General features: G+C 31.9%; 1 protein-coding gene across 2 annotated transcripts in view; it reads left to right on the top strand.

Annotated features, from left to right (window-relative positions):
* The window catches only part of LOC108913278 (adenylate cyclase type 2), a 115,843-nt gene that overhangs the window by 78,067 nt on the left and 20,672 nt on the right, over positions 1-17,104 (top strand). For both annotated transcript variants that reach the window (XM_018718809.2, XM_018718808.2), the window contains exons 8-9: positions 5,436-5,568; positions 14,049-14,276. In XM_018718809.2, coding sequence (XP_018574325.1) covers positions 5,436-5,568; positions 14,049-14,276 — 361 coding nt within the window. The remainder of the gene's footprint in view (positions 1-5,435; positions 5,569-14,048; positions 14,277-17,104) is intronic.

The raw sequence follows: 17,104 nt of genomic DNA, 5'->3' as shown, positions 1-17,104 counted from the left end.
ATAAACTTCTGCAAAAAATTAAGGGAGCAAAAAAATTTTTCGAATTTTTAGTGATTTTTCAGAATGCTGTATCTCAGTTAAAAATGATCGTATCAAGATTTTAAAAAAAGCATTTTAAAGCGCCGAATGTCTAGTTTCCAGATTTCGTAGCTCAAAATTTTTAGAAGCGACAGTCATCGCGAAATTCTAAGAAATAAGACTAAAAAATTTTTTTTTAATTTTTTTGCGTTTTTTTCTCTGTCCACGGGCTGGAAAACATTTTTTACACAAAAATCATGATATGGACTTAACAGCCTGTTCATTCAGCTTTAATTTCTTTTTTAAATTTTTCTCTACGTTAATTTGACCCGAAGATATTCGACTACGAATATAAAAGCATCCTTTTGGCTTTAACCATCGATATCTCAGCAACTAATGATCAAACAGAAAATTGACTGGCAGTTTCGAAATTTCGAATAAAATCCTACAAGGCAATGTAGCGTTCTTGGAAGAAAAAAATTTTTTTCATCCTCGACATTAACTTGAAAAAAGTGAAAAAAAGTGACTTTTTGACTTGTTTTGCTAAGTCGACCGCATCTTTGCTAATATCGATGGAGAGTCTAATGCTTGTACGAATTTTTACACCTCGATGTACCCCCAAAAGCTCCGTAAATGGGCAGATCGGTTTTTCCGGACCGCTTAATCAAAATTTCAGAAAAATTTAACGGAGCAAAATTTACATTTCTGAGCATCCTGTAACGTTCGTAAAAATGAAAAATTAGTTTTTTTTCAATTCTTTCACAATTGGGCATTTTTTGCTCATTGAATTTGAAAAAAATAATAATTTTTGAAAAAAAAACTTTTTTTAATTTTTGAAAATTTACTTTTTTATTTGTTTAACAACTCAAGATAAAAATATTGAGTCATTTTTGAAGCGATGTACTCTTTCCGTACCGTAATTTCCTTTATTTTGAATTAACGAAATTGATTAAAAGTTGATAAATAAAATAAAAATGATAAAATGCCGTCTAGGCATGACAAAAATTAAAAAAATTGAAGTCTACAAAAACTTTTGATTAATTTTTTTTACTAGAATTACAAAAATTATTGTTAGTTTTGAGAAAAACTGTTGGTTGGTTCCTTTGAATCAAAGATAGAGTTTAAAAAAAACTGTTTTTTTCACAGTTGTTAGCTTCGTAAGAAAGTTTAGGATAATACGCACTATTTTTTCGCACATCGAGGACTACACCAATCTTGGGGGTATCAACTTTTAATCAATTTCGTTCGTCAATCCGAAACTTGCAGTATAAATGCCATATTGCAGTAAATCACCAAAAACCGGGTAAAAATTTTCCTGGCTTCCGGTATTGCTATTCTTGTACGGCATTAGGTCGAGGTTAATATTTTTTTGTATAACTTTAGAAATGTCGTACAAAAATGTTTTGCCGAAAACCACCCCTCCCTTGGTGGACAGGTTTAGCTCACCTGTGTACTCACCTGTACCAACAAGAATTGACGGCACAGTTTTTAAAGTTATTGTTATATGTCGTAGTATTGATTTATAAGTAATTCATGCTGGGTCAAATGACCCCTTGAAAATTTCCGATGGGCTTGCAGTCTATAAATGCCAAGTCACTAGGCCGCATCTTTGAGACTCTGCTCCAGTTTCATTGACAATCCAATTAATTTTACGCAGACATATTTACTGAGATAAAAAATTCAAAAGTCTGGAGAATCATACGATCTCTATGGTCATATGATCTAATTAATTTTGCTTAAACAAAAATAATTCTTTCTGAAGCCAAGCGAGGCGGGGGTTCGATAAAAAACTCCTGCTGACACAGCGCCACAAAGCGCATAAAATGAAAACTTCGAAAAGGAACTTTAATTTAGCTGGAAATAAAAGAGCCACGCTCTAATGCAGTGTCCATTATAGCCGGCGATTGAACCATCAGGGTTAATTTAGGTATCAAAGGTGAGCGTTGATTGAATTCAGCCTGCAATAAATCCGATAATTAGGGTTCGAGATGATGCCGGGGATTATAACATGGAGCTCAATAGGACCGCATTTGGAGGAATTTATAAAAATATTTCGATTATACACATCGGCAGTCCAGTCGATAAATTTGCTAATGCATGAAATATAATTATATCCGTATACTGCATGCTGCACACGTAGTGTTGCAGCGAATGAAATGATTCCGGAATATTCTGCGCATTTTAATTTTTATTATGAACACGTTTGTGGAAATGACTAGAAATAATACAAAGGGAATGAGATGAAAAATGTAGCACAAGTTTAATAAACTTCACTGTCATATTTTCACAGGTCCAATTTGCTTCGTTTCAATGATCTTCATTTCCTTTCATCAACTGTTCTTTTTTACTTTATAGTTTTTGTTTCAAAGCGATTACTTGATGTTTGTTAACAAAATAGAAACTTTAAATGCACAGAATATAGCCAGCTTGAAAAGCTGGCACTTAATCTCCAAAATTATTGAAGAAAGAAATCTGTTAAGATTCGGAATTGGAAGTATTCCATAAAATAATTTACCCCAAGCTTCTGGTTGCTAAATAAAATTCAAATATAAGCACCATACAATAGTATCCCTTACTGCTCAAGTTCATTTAATACTTGTTTACTTTACATTTTCCCCTCGTTGAAGCTAAATCCATAGGTAGCTTTTAACATCGGCTATCGAAAACAATCTGTAAAACGACGGGTATTTACTACGCAAAAATATTTATTTTTAATATCGACTGTAATTAACTGGAAAGCCAATTCGTTACGAGGACATCAGTTAATTTCAAATATAGAGATAAAAATAGGGCAGAAGTAATTGCAACTGGGTGTGTTCTAAGTCAATAGCACGAAACTAAACTCGAAGCTTCAATACATCTCACTTAGTTTAACCTTCTGGGAACTCTAGAAGAGTTTAACTAGTTCCAAGGGGATGCTTGAGAATGGCAATGAAATAAGTCTTGTTTTGTTTGTGTTCCTTAAGTAATTAGACCTCGAGTGGGTCACATATCTTCAGGGACAGTCCATATATGTCGAGAATTCCCAATATATACATGCAAAGTGGATATAAATTATATAAAAATGTTGTGACAAAATAGAAAAGTATCGTATAGTTTTAACTGTAATTCTTCATCTTCTTTTTGATAGCTTGATTTGTTGCAATGAAGTGTTAATTTATTTATCAGTCGCTGCAATCAAGTACCTACTCAAGTTTTGGTATCCTGTTGAAAGTATTTTTTCTTTAAATGATATCATTAATATAAAAAAATATAAGTAAACGATTATAAGATTATACACTAGGCACACAATTTAATGGATATTAAAAAGATAGAAGTTATTCAAATATCCCTATGCAATTTTTTACCTTTTTTCTAACCAACATTTTCACTTCGAAATTTTTTTTTATCAAAAACCAATAATTACGACTTGTAGAGAATACTTTGCAGTTTTCAAAACCCTGCTTGCAATTTCTGTACCACCATTATTTCCCGAGTAATTGATTATCAAAGTCAAACATGATTTTTTGCTTTGATCGACGATAAATCAGCGACAAATGATCCCACAGGGCTCCGGAACCGCTCAAATTGAAGAGAATTAAATTATCTAAAAGAGCTTTATGGTGAAATTACAAAAAAAATTTGAAGTCCATAGGCCTCTTTAAAAAAAAAGCAAAAATTTGCAATTTTTGTTTGTTGATTTTCTTATGATTACTCAAAAACTATTGATGCTAAAAAATTTTAAACTCAAGATCCGAAAATTAGACACTTGAAGCTTCAATTTTCGCGTTTTCTATTCTCTCTCCCTCCAAGTTACAGCTCTTTGAAAATCACCCAAAAATTTTGAGATTCTTTTAATTTCCCTTAATTTCTGTGCCTAGTGTATTAGTTTGGAAATTTACCGACTAATGATCCAACTAACAGTGTGGGGTACGAAAACCACTAAATACGTGGTTATGTAGCACTGAGGATGAGAATCAGAAGCTCGACTATAGCCACAAAGAGCCTTAACGTCTTACGAAATGCAATCCACTTGCCGGATGCAACAGGAATAAGACAAATTTGCTGATCTTGAAACTAGTGATCCGATTTAGAGTATTATTTCGTTTAATAAAAGGATACTTATCGGTTGATTTAAGCTACCAACATTATAAACATAACGTATTAACACTATTAAAAAGGTTTGAGTCGAACTACATTATAATCTGTAGAGTCCTGACTACAAAACTGTCAAAAATAAATGAAATGGTGTTAGATCCGGACAGTACAGTGTGTTTCCAAATTTGACAAGGATATTTGAACAGTAGATAAATTGTGGCCAAAATAGTTTTCGTAAATAGAATTCTTTGACACCTATTGTGATATTTAAAAGCTATTTGCTAGATATTCCGCAAAGCTTACAGCATTAGTCAGTAGAGTAGTTGCTTTCTGGTGTGTCACTGGTCTTGCTTTCCTAGCGTCTACATATTAGCAGGTCACTCTCTGTCAGTTTGGTCGTATTGATGGCTTAGTCACTTTGTTACATTTCACCCGCTCAAATTAAAATACATTTTTCTCTGCTTATTCTGCTGAAAATTATAATGCGCTTGTATATACTTACGTAAAAAAGAAAATACCAACGGTTAAATCTCATCAGTTTCGAATTTTAACTCCTTTTACATGAAGCGGTTGCGAAATAAATGTTCATTTAAACTTCCCGTAAAGATATTTGAAAGGGGGATTCCAAGGGAACACGCTATGTAATTTTTCGAAAGAAATTGCCTATTAGTCAGTCGTGAAATTTCGATCCCTTTAGCGGCTTTGAAGTGATGAAAATTTCAAATTGCTTCGCGGGTCAAAGAGACCCTGTCCGGTATTCCGTTTCAGAAGAGTTCCTTTTCAATCGGTTAGCTCGCCCGAAAAGGAAAACTGCCATTGTCACGTCAATATAAGCATATAATTTATTCAAATATTAGTTTTTGTAAAAAGACGGCCTAAGTGTGTACAGATTTTCTGAGGCTCCGCAAAAAATGTCTTTCGTTTGCCGGGAAAAGGAGAATAAATATTCACTCCATGATTTCATATGTACAGCAAACGAAATGGAAGAACTTTTAATAAATAAGGCGCATTTACAACATATATTAAGAATTTTCACTAACATAATATTACAGATCGATTGAGATTAATAGTTTATAAAGGTTAAAGCTGAAAGTAAATTTTATATGTATATACGTGTTTTTTGATGTGAAATTGTTTAGAACTGTCAAATTTTCTGTTATTTTTGCTTTTATAGACCTCGAGACGACTGTACGAATTTCAAACCACGGAAAATACATAGCAGTAATTTTTGGATGGGTCATTTTTCTTTCGCACGTTTTGAAGAATTGTGGTACAAATAAAACAAATCCGCTCTACACCCCAAGCCTTCTAAGTTTAAAACGTATCATTATTTATTTCAGACGGGTACATATAACCAGAGCAACTTTGGAACAGCTAGGGGACAAGTTCCAAGTGGAACCTGGAGAGGGGACCAGTCGCGAGGGATATTTAGCCGATCACAAGATAGAAACTTTTCTTATTATCCCCCCGAAGGTACGTATAACAATACATGAACATGTATTTTCTTAATGAACAGGTCAAAGCTGCCGCGGGTTTAAGGAACGATTCTTTCCTGTATAGATAGATCTCTTAAACATTTAGCCTATTTTATATTCACAAGTGAAGTAAAACTTGAGTTAATGAAACCACAGAATGATATAATCATGTGTTAAAAGAATAAATAACGATTCATTTTTTAAATAAACAGTTTCTCTTCTGATATGATCATGAAACTATTTAATTCCTGAAGTTTGGCAATAGTTCGAAAATAATTGTAGTAATTCTTAAATAGAAAAGGCCAAGAAACAGTTTTTTAAACTTTTAATATGTCGCATTTTGAGGGCGAAACGAGGATATGCATATTATGCATTGTGTCTGTATCACTGGCGGCTTCGCCAATTTCTCGAATTTGTCATACCTACTCTGAAGGTTATCGAATTGTCAGTCGCCGATTTCCATGAAACTTCGCTATATTCTAGAGGTGAAAAAATACGAGAAACGTATATTTTCTTTTCTGTAGACAAATATTTTAAAGTTATAGCTAAAACAAGTTCTAAAAAATAATTATGTATATCCAAATTTTTACTTTCTTAGGTCATTCTATACACACCTCACATAAAGCCGCCAGTATCTATTTATATATAAATAACTCTCATTTTTTTAAGAGGTATACTGCTAATTTTTTACCAAATTGGTGGAATTAATGTTGAAAAATGAATGCGGTTTGCTTGGGAGATACATTTTGTGATAAATGAACCCTCATATTTAATGGAGAACACCTGTTATGTTCCATAAGTCAAATATTTCATACCTTGGAATAATTAATGATGGATTCGGGGATTACGGCTAAATTCGAATTGTATTAATCTACCTAATTAATAATTTAAAATTACGGCTGCTTCCTGCTTTGTACTGGATTAAATTACAATTATATAAAAAAAGTAGGCTAATAAATATAAATTATGGCCATTGTACTATTTAAAACTTACCATATTGTATCAGAATCCACTGAAATCTCCTTTTTACAGTCACTAGTTTAATGCCAATATATCATTTCACTAGAAGACGGGTTTTTTCGCTTTTAACTTCATTTAAGATTTATTTGAATGCAAGACTTCTTATTACTCTTCTCTCTGGCAGCCAAGGATTTACTACTTTATTCCATTTTCTTTTAAGGAACCAATTGTAGGTTTTATGTTTCTACCAAGATTAAATTGACAGAATTGCAATGCAGCTTTATTCACGACCAAAAAAAGGCAATTCCGTGATTGTTAAAATGTTTACATGCATAAACTTGTTTTATTAAAAATTCCGATAATGAAAGAATGAAGAAATAAGCTTTTCTAAATAGTTTCTGTGTCTTGCATGCTAAGTTCAAGTGCTCTGGTAACTTTAACGTTAAGAATTTATGTGCATATATGAAAAATATTTAGCTACATTCTATTTCAAAAGAGAATTTTTAAAGGAAATGACTTCTTAGTCATCTGAGGCGCTTCCTCACTCGTATTGGTATTTAATATATATTTTCATCGAAACTTTTCACCGTTTCATTTCAAACCATTTATTCCATTGTTAAAATTCATTCTAGGAAGTCTGAAATAACAACAGACTCTAAGGTGAATGCTTGGCAACGAAGTTTTGATGCACTGGGGACTTTTAGCTGCTTATAACCGATAGATTTATTATTCAAAGCAGTCACTGATAAATTGAGAAACGTGTGCACCTTACAATCTTATAATATTCACCATCTACGACAGTAATTTCGAGCTCGATAAAGCACTAATCGCTTTTTAAGTGCCTGTAAGTTTAATAGGGATGTTCACGGAAGTATAGCTAATTTGTTTAAATAAAGTATATATACGTTTGTTAAATTTCATGAATGAAAAAAGTGACATGTCAAAACAATTTTGCTTATTTATTTTGATTTTGAAAGGTTAGTTTAACTGCATACATTTCAACAACCACTAAGTGTCCTTATCTGCAAGTTTTGTATATAATGGATGAACATTCCTCTGCATTCTGTTCAAGTCTCAGATATGAAAAATGTGGATACTCTTAACAAGTCCATTAAAAATATTTCCATTTTAACGTTCGCTTGATGCTCGGAAAATGAGATTTACGCAAGCATTTTTATTTTCCACACCGTCGCTTCCACAAGTAGTAGCTTGTCGATTCGCATTTTATTTATGCTAACAACTTGTCTCTTTCAGGGACATCCTACTAGAGGTTTCCAGTACACTTAAAATATTTATTTATATTCCCAAATCAGTTTTATAAGTTTACTTTGACACGAGAATTATTTTTTTAATTATTTATATATATATTTAATTTTCCTTAAGTCATGAATTTGACAGGTAGAAGTTTCATTTTTGTTTCACAGACTGCTAGCGGCTTTAACAAACTTTACACTTAAGCGTTGTATTATTAGGATTAAGTATATCATGTCGCCAGATGAAGCTTCTCAACATACAGCATGCTTATAAAGTCCCATAATACTATCGATCATAGAGGAATTAGCAGCCGCAAGAGTGTCTCTAGTTACTCCCCGAACAAGCCATTATGTACACACACACTTCGCAACTATTAATGGGAATTAAGTGTGCGTGATCTGTATTCATAAGGCTCTGATGGTACATACATTAAACGTTAAACGTTTAATGAATAATATCTGTCACTGCTGAACCTGTCTCGAAGGACCAACTAAAATTAATTTTATATAGACTCATTCCAGGCACCTTTAAATAATTTCAGGGATTTTCTTTTCACGAACTAAAAGTGCAACCACTTAAGTCTAATACAAAGAAGATAGTGCTGTCCTGATTTCCTCCAGTGCATTTGCGAGTCTTTAGAAGTGCATAAGGAAAAGGGGAAGCGACAGAAATCTAAAGTCCTTTTAACTCCTAGTTATTTTTTATTAATCCTCTCTCTTAGAGGTAAAACAGTCGTTAAAGAAAATTGCTGGAAACGCCTTAGTTTCTACAAAGTTTTAAAGACATCCTTCACTTATCTCGAATACATGGCGTCATTTGTTTAAATCAACTCTATGGCGTTTACAAACCTGAGGATGGTATTTAAGCAGTGAATAAGTCGAGATCTACTGACTTTCCACATTGATACGAAGAAACATTTTTGGAACCACTGATATCCGTATCAATAAATTTAGTAATTATTTATTAGTACCTGCTGATTGCTTATGGGGGGGGGGGGGGTATAATTCAATTTCTGTTATTGAACAACATTGTCCGATTTTATTTGATAAAATTTTTTTAATTATTTAGTTTGAATTACTATACCCTTAAAATGGTAAAAAAAAACAGGGAAAGTTATTGTAAAAGTGAATTATGTTATTACAAAATTCGCAAAATACATACAAAAATGTAAATACAGTAAATGTTAATAAGGTCAAGCTTTTTATTAATCCAAAATGAGAAAACCAGTAGTTTCTTGTTATTTCATTATTTCTATTTACATTTTCCAATAGTCCAACTAACTTTATTATTTAAAATTGTGTGTAGAAGAGAAATAATTTTATTTATATCTTTAATAAAAGTTTGTAAGCAACTGTAACTAGTTAATTTTACATGGAAATTAAAATTTAATTCTTTAATGCTATGACTTTTAGACAATGGAAACTTTATATAAGTAATTTTGTGTTCATCAATTTAACTTTGTGTAGAGAAAGGAACGAGACATTGAGTCCATTTTTCTAAAGTTTAAATTAAATGAGTTTAACTGTTCTGAAAATAAAATCGAAATAATTCACACAATAAAAATTAATTTTATTAAAACATTAAAACTGTCAAATGAAATATTTTATTTTTCCATTTCAGTAAAATTTGCGTATCTAGTTCCCCTTAGTAAATGAATTATTTTTCAAAGCAATGGGAAATGATTGAAACAATGTTACTTGATTTCCAATTGTTCTGAATTTGTGACGTTATTTAACCGAATCCAATTAATACTACTAAATAGACATGCAGGCATGTTTGATGCAATTTCACGCACTATTTAACACGGCACCCGTCGGTATTTAATCAGTGTTTAATATCGCTTCGTTGCCTGATTCATGAGGGCATTTTAATTTACTACCCTGCTCCTAATCTAATTTTATATAAAAAAAAATATTGTTACATATTTTGGCACTCGCAAATAAAAATTCATAAGGCTGTTTGTGATTTTCCACACTTTGTATTTTCATCACATTTAAATGTATTGCTTTTTTATTTGTTTGTCCTTCACTTTTTAAGGATAGTTTCATAATTTTTTATATTCAAAACTTGAGTAAATATTTTATTGGGAGTAGGAAATTTAATCTCCTCTTGAACTTTTCGTTTACCCTTCATATTTAATCAAGTCGAAGCAGTATAAAAACTTGGAGGGTTTAGCTCCCAAGATGAAATATTTTTTTGTTTTCCTCTACATACCACCCCCTTCTTTACATAATTACAATTCCAACTCCTATTTAAATGTATTGCGCAGATAACGGCCTTTAAAAGAGAAACGTTTCGCGGCGGCTTCAATTTATTTGTTTCACTGGACCTTTTATGCAAAGTAGTTGGGAATAATTTAATGTAGTTATTCTAATTCCATACTCTTCTTCCGAATATGGACTTAGTCGAATGACTATCGTTTAAAGTTGACCAATCCTCGCTATTGTAGACATATAGATTATCCGGATTCTCTGAATGTCTCGTATAGAAATCTACAAGGTGTCCAGAAATTATGAGCAAATAATTTAGGGGGTGTTCTGCTCATAATAACAACAAGGCAAGCAAAACAAAAAAATGTATAGGTTTAGATCATCTTAATTCCTTGTATTTTCATCCGCTGATCACGATTCTGAAGTCAGATTTCACCAGTTAGTGTATAGCTTCTCCGTAACCCCCAAAAATGACCTAAAAATTAAGTAAAAATATACGTAGTAGGTATGCGTGACTGTGATTAAACGCAAATTTTGTTTGATATCTTTAAGTCGGTATTTGTCGGTACAGTTAGAAAAGCAAAGAAAAAAACATATACATCTGACACTTATTGTTACATTTTAAAACATCAATTCCAAATTTGTTTCTTCAACAAATTTGGACAATATCAACTTCATAACTTAAAAACACGCCTCAGAATGTCTTTTACAATTCCTAATTGATTTTAAATGATAAGAATAATGTGTCTTAAATAATCTTCAAGTGGAAAAATGAAATGGAATTTTTCCTATAATGCCCAAGAAAAAACGACTGGAACAAATATTATTCCAAAGTTAGGTAAGTACATAATTATAAAAACAACTGTTACAAAATTGATAAACGAAATGTTCTGTTTACGCGATCAAAGTCAACTGAACGCCAAACGCCAACAAAGTTTGCTTTAGGGTAGGGCTAATAAAACGTCGTATAAAATAACAAACAGATATGCTTTTTTACGCAGTTCGCCCCCTACAAAAAGTGAAAACGCTTGACCCAATTTAACGATTACAAATGAATTAAGCATGACTACAAAAACGTAAATAGAATGAAATATAATGAGAGGTCACCTTAAATAACTTTTCTTGTTTTTGAAAGTAATTAGGTAGTATTAAATTCGTCTGTACGTAATCTAATGCTACTCGAAAAATTAAACTTTGATCAGAAATTTAAACATTTTTGATGTTATAGACATAGGTGTTAAGTATGGCTTATTTTTAATAAATTAATCCGATTTTTTCGATATGATATGGGGTTATATTGGTCATTTCGGCTACTATTGACATAAATATCTATTAATTTCATTTCTTAAAAGGAGACCAATTGAAAAAACTATTCGTATCAAAGTAGCAATATTAATATCGTTACTGAAATGGGTCAGTAGGCACGTATTTTTAAATTCTGAGCTTCCATGTTTTCAGTGAACTTTCATCCGCCTACTCCTCGCATACTCATACCGTAACGTTTTTCAAGTGGATACTTCAGAACTTAGTTGTTGGAATACGAACCTGTTGCCGTTTCTAGCAGCAAGATAACGGCGTCACTAAAGTTACGCTTTTCAAAACAAGGAACTAGGAGAACGTCAAAGTGGGTTTATTAGAGGGAACTCAGTTGTACATACAATTCTACATATGAAATAATACTTAATATTTTTCTTTCTAATATTCTGCAAATTAAATATGTCTCTAATTATTATCTGTGTTTTATATTGAAATATATCAGTGGTATTCGATGTTATAAATATAGCCTCTAATTAAGGCATAGTCATTCTTAGCTTACAACATTTTAAATATTATCATTAGCAAAAGTGCATCTTTTCTGATTTAGCGGCAGGAGCAATAAAAATGTTACTTTTCGCTATTAATTTGTTTTACTATGGTGGTTTCTTACACCGTTATACAGGACAATCAATACGAGTTTTACGATGTTTTCTTAAAAGCAGGAAACAATGTAACTACATCACTTGACTTTGTCCCTTTAAGATCCTATTTCACATGTTCATTGGATATCACAAAATGTAGAAAGAAAATTTAATTCAAATCTTTTATAGTTTTGAAATTTATTATCTCGGACTTTAGCTACGATATCTCTTACAGTTCATTATAAACTGCAAACATATTTGTTTCAAAACTACCAGTTCCTTAAAATATATACATTTAAAATTTAGTATTAATGTAGGAATTATTCAAAGCAAATGTAGCATATTATAATCAAACTTACATTTTCTTGAAAGAAAATTGTAAGTCACAGAATGGCGTAGGTGGGAAGTAGCACGATATTTGGAACTAGCACCTACGCACTGGATCGTTTAATAATGATGTGGTCCATCAATAAGTCCCAAACAGACCTATGTATGGTTGGTTAAACTGTTGTAGTGGGTATTGTGAGTTGGAAACAAAATATTTTTTATTACTGAGAAATATTTATATCCAAATATATTCTTAAAATAAGTATATTTCACCAAAATTATTAAATTTTGTATTAAACAAACGGTACATTTAATATACAATACAAAACATGTTTCTATAAAATCTATGTAGATCATAAAATTAAGACTAGAATTCGTTTAACCGTAAGTATTAAATATTTATTTTAAATGCTGCCTATTTTTGAAGTAGGTAAGAAGTTATATTTCTGGGTAGAAATTTAATATTGACCTTTGGAATGTCTGAAATTAATTCCTTTCTCTAAAAAATGAAGAAAATTTGACTAATCATTTACATTTTATTGAAAACGAAATTGACCCACACTTAGTCTACGGTTGTCTAGCCACAAAGAAAACGAATAATATTTAAATTTTGAAAATATATTGAATTATACTCTACAGACTCAGTTAAAAAAAGGGACTGATTTTTAATGATTCAAGGATTTTATAAAAAAGAAAGCCTGACGATAAAAAACTTGTAAGCGAGATAGGGGGTTCAAATCAAAAGCGAACATAATTAAGGGAACATGATAATAAAGTTTAAAAACAAGAGTGCTTGTTAGTGCAATGGAAAAACTTGGAAAATACTGGAAAATGCCTCGAAACAAAGACAAAACATGATACACAATTAACTAAATTGGTCTTGTATCAAGTCTTCATAACAAGGTCTCAAGAAAGAAATTAGTTGATTTATTTTATACAAATTTAGGTATTAAAAAAAATGTTGATTCAAATCCAAATAATTGCAAAAGCGGTTTTATTTTTAAGAAAATACATGACTTTCTTGCTTAAACCGTCAAAATTATAGCCACCTAGCTTACTTGATGAATCGTAATTGAATTAAAGTTAATGAATTTCCAGCAAGTTTCGTATTTCAAAGAGAGTGGTTTGGAATAATATGTAAATGCCTGGAAAGTTAAGTCTATCGAAGGAACAAGACTTCAAGTCATACCTACATACATTTAAGTAAATAAACATATTTTACTTTCAATTAATAAGATTAGTGAAATGTCTTTGGAAAGCGTACACTCTTGTTCAAATATAATGAAGTAGGTATCGCTATGACAACTTAAATTTCTGTATATTAAATAGTTTTAGAACATAATTTCCTCAACGTGAATTCGCGTTGAGGAAAGGGAAATGAAGAACTTTTCGCATGCGATTTCTGCAATAGCTTTGTTTCCATATGTGTATCTTTTATGAAACAATATCAGTTTATAAAACAATGTACATATACCTTTAATTTAAACTATAGCAAGTAACACATATTTCGCGTCAAAATGCTAAAATGGTTAGGAGTATATCACTATATTATTTCATTTTAGAAAAATTTTCATTTTAAATTCCAATTTTGCTGCTTTGCAAACATATTTAATTAGAGGCGTATCAAAGAAAGCAAAGTAATTTCTATTAATATTTTTCTCTCACGTCATTTAAAACTATACTGAAATGCGATGGCCTCAAAACTGAGCCCTGAGGCACCCCAGATGGATTGATCCGACTGCTTCCCACAAAATTCAACGTGCTGATGCAAATTGTACTACACTGTTCTACTGACTGACACTATAAATCAATTTCGCATTTTCTTCCAGAAGGCGGATACGGAGGCACAAAACGGCAACGTCAGGCCGCGAATGTCCACGGTCTCCGACAGAAACAACAGCATCTGCGAACTGGGCATGGGGATAGCCACCCCCGGCGGCCTGCCCCCACGTTCCCGGCCTGCCAGCAAGATGACCAAGTACGTGGAATGCTGGGGGGCTGACAAGCCCTTCGCCAACATCGCAGAGTCTACACTGGCGAAAAACATCGAGTTGACTGTAAGTTGTCGCGGTGTGGGAAACACGATTGGCAGTCATATATGATTTATTGTGAACGTAGGCGAGAAATATCACAGATGAATGTAATACTTCACCTTTCAGTAGCATGTAGGATGCTGTGTAAGGCGAAATGAGGATTTAATTAGTCTGCAGGTTATACAGGGTGGGCCACCAGTAACGCCTCGGTCGCTAGTGACCAAACGGCAAATGTTATAGAAACCTGTTTAGGTGGGTATGTGTAGGTTGATTACGGCTATATTTTAAAAATATTTTGAAATATACAGGGTGTCCAGGAAAAGCGTACCATATCAAAGTTATGTTTTTTTAAATGGAACACCCTGTATTTTACTGCATTTTTGAAAGCACCGTAAAAAAATAGGTGAACTTTATTAAAGGTTCTGCATACCTAGGACTTACAGTTTGTGAGATATTTCAATTTTAGTGAAAATGCAGGCATAGCGTAGAAATTTAATATTAGCAATAAAAAAATAATTTTAAGGAAGCAGCTTTGGAGGGTCTATTTTAGATCCTTGAAGTTATAAATTGTTATATTTGTCGTCACTTAGTATTATACAGGGTGTTCAAAAAACTGCTGAATACTTCTCTCAACTTTAAACAGCAATAACTTGGTTATTTTAAATGGAACACCCAGTATATTTTTACTTTGGGAGTTGGGAAATTTAAAACTCTTTCAAACTGTGTATAGGTTCCCTATACCTATCTCTAACGGTATTGGAGATATTTGTGCCGTTTCGTTTTTTATCGATTTTTTTTTTGTAAGATGTATCCACGTGTCTTTATCGAGGTCTTTACTGAATTGGTTTGAGTTCTTCTTGATGACGTCTCTTTAAATATAAGGAGAAAAATGTGAATGCAATTAGATGGCGCACCTGCACATTTTTCATATTCAGTGAGGAATTATATAAATCGATAAATAAGTAATAAATGAGTAGGTAAGAATGGTCCATGTCAGTGGCTACCACAGGTGTCCAAACCTCTCGTAATAGACTTCTTTGTTTCGGGCTGTATAAATATATATCTTGTACACAGTGTTCCACCTACTACTTGCGATGATATGAAGAAAAGGATTAGATATATCACCCCAAATAACTATTCTAAGGAATGTGAGAATATCATTTGAAGATAGAATAAGATGCTGTATTCAAGAGAAAGGTTATCAATTCGAACATCTATTAAAATTTTTCTTTGTTTCTTCTAAAAGTAAAATTTTCTTTAATAAATATTTTTCTTGTTCATAAATAATTCAGTTACTTACTACAAACATATTTATACAAAATTAATAACTTTTTATAATCATTCTGCTTATAAAATAATATTTTTTATTAGAAAACTTTTTTGAATATTTTCATGATAATGATAAAAGGAACTTTTACTTTTAGAAAAAACAAAGAAAAATTTTAATTGATGTTCGAATTGATAACCATTCTCCTGAATACAGCATCTTATTCTATCTTCAAATGATATTCTCACGCAAATGCATCTCTAATCCTTCCCTCCAATATCATCGCAAGTAATAGGTGGAACATTGTATACAAGATTTTTTATATAGCTCGCAACAAAGAAGTCCATTACGGTGAGGTCTGGACACCTACGTGGCCACTGACATGCACCATTCCTACTTATCCATTTATTACTAAATTTTCGATTTAAATAATTTCTCACTGAATATGAAAAATTTGCAGGTGCGCCATCTAATTGCATCCTCATTTTTCTCAATATATTTAAAGAGACGTCATCAAGAAGAACCCAAACCAATTCAGTAAAGACCTCGATAAAGACACGTGGATACATCTTAAAAAAAAAATCGATAAAAAACGAAACGGCACAAATATCTCCAATACCGTTAGAGATAGGTATAGGGAACCTATACACAGTTTGAAAGAGTTTTAAATTTCCCAACTCCCAAAGTAAAAATATACTGGGTGTTCCATTTAAAATAACCAAGTTATTGCTGTTTAAAGTTGAGAGAAGTATTCAGCAGTTTTTTGAACACCCTGTATAATACTAAGTGACGACAAATATAACAATTTATAACTTCAAGGATCTAAAATAGACCCTCCAAAGCTGCTTCCTTAAAATTATTTTTTTATTGCTAATATTAAATTTCTACGCTATGCCTGCATTTTCACTAAAATTGAAATATCTCACAAACTGTAAGTCCTAGGTATGCAGAACCTTTAATAAAGTTCACCTATTTTTTTACGGTGCTTTCAAAAATGCAGTAAAATACAGGGTGTTCCATTTAAAAAAACATAACTTTGATATGGTACGCTTTTCCTGGACACCCTGTATATTTCAAAATATTTTTAAAATGTAGCCGTAATCAACCTACACATACCCACCTAAACAGGTTTCTGTAACATTTGCCGTTTGGTCACTAGCGACCGAGGCGTTACTGGTGGCCCACCCTGTATAGAGATAAAATTAAAAATATGTTTTATAAACAGAAATATACAGGGTGATTCACAAAATTTGACCAAAAATGAAACTTCGTATTCTTTGGTGAATTTTAAGATAAAAACTTTATAGGAAAGACCCCTTAAAATTCACCAAAGAATACGAGGTTTCATTTTTGGTCACCATTTGTCAATCACCCTGTATTTTCAGACAGTTCAGTATATTCAAACAAAATGAAAATTTTTAAACCAAAGAACTGTGTTGAATTTTCAAAATGCGTACTAAATAATAATAAAGTGTCAAATTTACTTCTCTAAATAGAGTGAATAATTTAGAATTGATTTTCTTTTTTCGAAGTGATCTCAGTTACTTAAAGATTAAATCTCTCCCAGCTCTAGCATTGCCATTTG

The sequence above is a fragment of the Anoplophora glabripennis genome, unplaced genomic scaffold, assembly GCF_000390285.2.
Source record: "Anoplophora glabripennis isolate ALB-LARVAE unplaced genomic scaffold, Agla_2.0 scaffold333, whole genome shotgun sequence".
Lineage (NCBI taxonomy): Eukaryota > Metazoa > Arthropoda > Insecta > Coleoptera > Cerambycidae > Anoplophora > Anoplophora glabripennis.
The sequence above is the reverse complement of the archived record's forward strand: the minus strand, read 5'-3'. Positions and strand labels throughout refer to the sequence as shown.